The sequence below is a fragment of the Oncorhynchus nerka genome, linkage group LG14, assembly GCF_034236695.1.
Source record: "Oncorhynchus nerka isolate Pitt River linkage group LG14, Oner_Uvic_2.0, whole genome shotgun sequence".
Taxonomy (NCBI): domain Eukaryota; kingdom Metazoa; phylum Chordata; class Actinopteri; order Salmoniformes; family Salmonidae; genus Oncorhynchus; species Oncorhynchus nerka.
In genome coordinates, this window is record NC_088409.1 from 79362490 (window position 1) to 79368489 (window position 6000).

Here is a 6000-nt window from a genome sequence, read left to right on the forward strand (position 1 = left end):
CTAGTGGTTAGAATGTAGAGGAGGTAGGTAGCCTAGTGGTTAGAATGTAGAGGAGGTAGGTAGCCTAGTGGTTAGAATGTAGAGGAGGTAGGTAGCCTAGTGGTTAGAATGTAGAGGAGGTAGGTAGCCTAGTGGTTAGAATGTAGAGGAGGTAGGTAGCCTAGTGGTTAGAATGTAGAGGAGGTAGGTAGCCTAGTGGTTAGAATGTAGAGGAGGCAGCTACTTACAACTGTGTTATTAACAGAAGCAAATTGTATGGTTTTGTAATTGCTTTGATAACAACAAATACCCGTAGGACTTTAGAGGAAAGTTTGGTTGAGAAGTAGAGAGATCGGCGGGCGGGCGAGCGGGCGGACAGACAGACGGACTCAGAGTGGAGCCAGCTTCTCAACAGGTGTTGTTTTATAGGCTGCTATCCTAATCTCCTTTTGTACACTGATCTGAAAACACAGGATGGGTGAAAGAAAGGTGGTTGATAACTACTGGGATTTTGATTTCCAAAGGGATGAATACATGTTTTTTTCTTCAAATAAAATGTTTTCCCTTTTCTAGAGTTAATGAGTTTGAAATTAATTTCTAAATAAAGATTTTACTGATGATCTTCGTGAAGTCGGCCCGGCCCCACTTTACAATAACAACCTCTCCCACCACAAATAATAATTCCCAACCATTATGTAACTAAGATTCTTTGCTTCCAAATCTACAGGACAACTATTGGAAAAGAGATTTGACTCTCAATCATGTGTTGCTGATGACCTTTGTTGTTTTTCTAAATTAATTTCTGCATCTGCTCATATGAATCATTGTTTTTCATTACTGATGTTTCCATGACATTTATAAACCATCTATAAGTATTTTCATGACTTTAGAATTCATGAATGTAATGAACTTGTTTGGCCAAAAGTCTTGATGAAGTTTGCAACATGCATGAGTCATGACATGAATAACCTAACTAATGGATAAACACTCAATGCAAGACAAAATACTCTCCTTGCCCGTAGGAAGGGATTAGCTACACCGCCATGTGCTGTTAGTTTTAGAGCCCTTGGCTTAAGCGTACAGTTAATGAGAGATAGCCAAAGGAATTAAAATTTAACCTGAGAAGCCAAATTCCATCTGGACTGTATGCAGTTGAGCACATGACACAAGCTCTCTATGCCAGGGCAAAGCCAATTTACTTCCCGTTTCACAGCTGCACGCATCGCTGAGCACTTACTGCACTGGAGGGCACTCCGAGAGAGATGGTCCACTGATAACTAATAGCCCCCCTTTGCAGGTTTCCTGCCCCGTATTTTGGCACAGGTCTGGAATGGATAGCCATGCAGTTACTTATGCCTTTAACCAGACTTCTAACATGGTGTTGAAGTGAGCCACCACTGCTTCGGGATATCCCCGATCATGTGACTGCCAGACCAGCACTGGTGTTGGTCTGCTCACATGCAGCCTATATAGTCCGTTTCTATAGATTTTTAGGACAAATATAACTTAAATAAACACTACCATTCCTTGAACACCTGGCTGGAAAACTGACATAGTGCAATGATTTATTAATAATTGGAATTTAACCAATAGAAAACCATTAAATTGCTGACGTTTGCCACACACCAAGCTTTGAAAACACCCTCCTCATTCTGAAGCTGTATTTTCAAGATTCATATTTAGTGCTGAAACCACATTGGACTGAGTTTGTTTTTCAAATGAGAGGCCTAGAGAGCTCAGCTGGATGGGTCTCTGGGAGGGAGTGGCGAGCTCCTGAAAACCTCTGTGCCTTCAGTGAGTGCCGAGCTAGAAATATCCAGGCGGGCAGCAGCGGTGCAGATTAAAAATCAGACAACGAGCAACAGGAAGTGATTTTGAGGAAAGGTCAGGCTAAGATTACAGAGGCAGTCGTAGCGGGGTGGGTCTGGTGTTGCACTGAAGAGGAGGAGCAGGAAAAGGAGAAGGAGGAAGATGGTGACCCTCACCACTGTTGTGCGCAGCAAAAAGAATACAACAAGCAGACCACCTCACCCTGCCTACCTATAGGACAATTCCATGCCAGAAGAAAATATTTTCGGAATCTCAGATTATTCTGGCAATTCTCACATAGAAACTTAATTGGGAGAAAGGATGTTTGAAATGCTTTTTACAACACATTTTATTTTTAAAATCATGATGAAAGTGGCCCTTTTTTGACATATACACTGAGTGTACAAAAACTGAGGAACGCCTGTTCTTTCCATGACATAGACTGACCAGGTAAAAGCTATGATCCCTTACTGATGTCCCTAGTTAAATCCACTTCAATCAGTGTAGATGAAGGGGATGAGACAAGTTAAAGAAGGATTTTAAAGCCTTGAGACAATTTGGATTGTGTATGTGTGCCATTCAGAGGGTGAATGGGCAAGCCAAAAGATTTAAGTGCCTTTGAACAGGGTATGGTAGTAGGAGCCAGGCGCACCGGTTTGAGTGTCTCAAGCACTACAACGCTTCTGGGTTTTTCAAGCTCAACAGTTTCAAGAATGTATCAAGAATGGTCCACCACCCAAAGGACATCCAGCCAACTTGACACAACTGTGGGAAGCAATGGAGTCAACATGGCCCAGCATCCCTGTGGAACACTTGACACCTTGTAGAGTCCATGACCCAACAAATCGAGGCTGTTGTGAGGGCATAACGGGGTGCAACTAAATATTAGGAAGGAGTTTTGTACACTCAGTGTGCCTCCTGTAAGAACTTATGATCCGTGAACCATACATGATACAGACAACATCTTGGTATAATTATAGTGTGCTCTAACATATGGATTATGTCTAGATTCTGAAATACACGTTTATATTCAATTATTCAACATTAAAACTATTAATATGAGTATCTGAAAACTCCTCTTTTTGATTTTGCTTATTTTTTAGACATATTATTTGGAACAATATACTCTTCAAAACGCATACAATTTCCAGAGTGGGTTCTCTGGTACTTTTAACGATATGACCCATTTTAAAGATAGAAATTGATATTATAGATCATTAACCAATCACAACCATCCCTTAGGATTGCACATTCAGCAAATCACCAGAAGAGAGAGTGCCATTTAAATACATTTACCATTCACTGTGTTGGTGGTGCTCATTGATCAGAATTTCAGAATTAGCAGAGCCCACTCTGGAAATTTGATGTACTTGTAGAGTATACTGTTCCAAACAATAGCTTTTAAAATTAACCAAATCAAAAATGGCTGTTTTGAGATATTAATATTAATATTTGTAATGTTTAATAAATTTGTGAAAATGTGTATTTCAGAATCTAGACATGATCCATATGTTAAAGCACACTATAAGGAGTATAATGACACTAGACGTTGTCTGTATCATGTATGATTCACAGGTCATTAGGTCTTACAGGAGGCACGTATAGGTTTCAAAAAGGGCCTAAAATTGCCACTTTCATCATTATTCAAACGTTAAAAGAATGTCAAACATTTTTATGTGAGAATTGCCAGAACAATCTGGGATCCCAAAATGATTTTCCACTCCCACTGGCATGGAGTCACCCTATATGGCCCCTTGAGATGGGCAAATACAGAAAGGGTAGCTTAAGGAAGTGTTTGGGTTGATTTTAGAGGGGAGAAAAGAAAAAGGCAGGTAGAGTTTGACTGAGGTGAGAGATGACTGACATGTTCGGAGACACACAGGACATTTGCTGAGTGATAACAGTGCTACTGTAATACTGTAGTAGTAATAACAATGTTTTGCACAGGTAGCAACTTCAAGGCCCACCAGAATTCACAAGTGCTCTGTACTTCAAAGAAGTGAAGAGTGCAATGTGGTAATATTGGCCAACTAATCTATTTCCAAACTAAGGCCCTTGAACATGGCCAGGTTGAGAGCCCTGGCCCCTTGATGAAAGCATAATCCCAAATCTTAAAAACAGTTGATCAATTAAATCTGTGGATGTTACCCCCAGGACAGATCCCTGGAGCAGAGAGCTTTGTATCCAATCCATTTACCAAAATGTTGAATAACTAACTGATACCATCTACTGTATGCTGCTCTGTACCATCACTCACTCATATATCCTTATGTACATATTCTTTATCCCCTTACACTGTGTATAAGACAGTAGTTTTAGAATTGTTAGTTAGATTACTTGTTGGTTATCACTGCATTGTCGGAACTAGAAGCACAAGCATTTCGCTACACTCGCATTAACATCTGCTAACCATGTGTATGTGACAAATAACATTTGATTTGATTTGATTTTTTACTGACATAATCACAACATATGAATCAATATGTAGGCCTATCTAACTTTGTAGCCTACTAAACAAGGTCAGTACACGTGCACACGGCATCACACATTCTTAGACTAATCCAGCAGAGAGGTAAACATATTTGTAACACTTACCAGACCACCCCAAAAGCTCCATAGCCGATAGGTCTGTCGGGCTCTATGTCCAGCTGCGGCTGTAAGTGGTGTGAGTGTTGATGGTGGTGGTGAGCTTTGACAGCCGCAGCTTGAACTTGGGCAGGTGCGGCAGCCGCTGCCGGACCGGGGGCTTGTCCAGGAGCTGGCGAGGGAAAGTATGGTTGCTGCTGGCTCGGGTTCAACATTACCGCTGCTGCTGTAGAAGCGTGCTGTTGTACAGGGTGAACAGCGGCGGCAGAGCCAGGGTGTTGCAAGTGATGCTGGCCCGGGTGGTGATGGTGGTGAAGATGGGGAGGTGGGAGATGTGGTAGTTGGTGGTGATGGTGCGGGTGATGGGCAGAAACTGCCGAGGCGCCACCGTTGTATGCAGCCATCATCTTTGCGGCATTGGCTGCCGTTGTTCCGCACAGAGCCATTCACTCAATAACAATCAAAAAGAAAGGAAAAGGAGGGAAATATGGGTGAAAATTGGCCGTTTATTTTACGCGAAAATGTCCCAGGTGAAGATATGCTATGGGATTGGGCAGATGGTGTTTAACTGATAATTTGGTTGTGACCCGATGTATAAAAGAAAAATCAAAAACTCTTGAAACGGTTGGAATTAAATAAACATGTCAGCTATAATTCTGAGGGCAGCCTCACTCTACCTAACAGCCTCATCATTACACGGATCTGACCTACTTATTGTAATGTAATTTATTTCCGCATGCACTGACAGCAGATAGGCTACCAAACTGTAACAATAATTCATATGTAAATGCAGTGCACCTTGTCAAAAATGTCAAATAAAAATGCGACAGAAAATAACCCGCACCCCCCACAATAAATAAATTATCCGCGGCCCTAGATTACCCTCATGTTGGAAGTGGCGGCACCCTCTCCACTGACGAAACTCAAGTCAATTTCCCCTAATTGATATGAAAAGAGAAACCGATATGTATCACATGGGAAATAGCACAGCATTCATCTTTCAAATGTACTCAAGTTTTCCATATTGTCTGGTCCACCACCGCGGATGTTCCACAGCCTTTGCTGCATGCAATTTGCAGAAGTTATTCGGCTTTTAGGTCACGCTACAGTTGCTAGCTTGATAGCCACTTGTATTCGGCGTTGCAAGAACAGTATGGTATACTTCAAACGTTCCGCATATAACAACAATTCCCATATTATGGAGCAGTAGACTGCGAGAACAAATATACCTAATCAAAGCGAGAACGCGAACGAGAGGTGTTATACAATGTTGCCGTTTACGCCGTCTTGTAGAAATGGGATATGGACCGTTGTCCTCCCTCAGATGTCACATTTCCCGTTACCCCAGACTCCAGAAATCTAAATCACGTTGGTAAAATTAGCTATCTTTTTTCCTGGAACGAGAAAAACAAATTATTCCGACAGCACAGTCAACTTATTTTCCCTATTGGATCCAGTGTGTTCAGTTTGTTCCGCACACTATCTCCTTACGCAGCACACACATACATCCATTAAAGGAAAATATGAATAAAAACTAAAAATATCAAAAAGTCCCTTGTATTTAGAAAACAAGCTGCCAGTTGACTCCCTTAAGCCGGATGGTGCTGCCCGGAACTAAGAAGAAAC

At 41.6% G+C, this 6000-nt stretch overlaps 1 protein-coding gene across 1 annotated transcript in view; it reads right to left on the minus strand.

The window, feature by feature from the left end:
- Positions 1 to 6000, minus strand: part of nlk2 (nemo-like kinase, type 2) — a 93682-nt gene extending 87682 nt beyond the window's left edge. The window contains exon 1 of the mRNA XM_029681362.2: positions 4384 to 6000. Within this exon, the coding sequence (XP_029537222.1) occupies positions 4384 to 4820 (437 nt within the window). The 5' untranslated portion in view covers positions 4821 to 6000. The remainder of the gene's footprint in view (positions 1 to 4383) is intronic.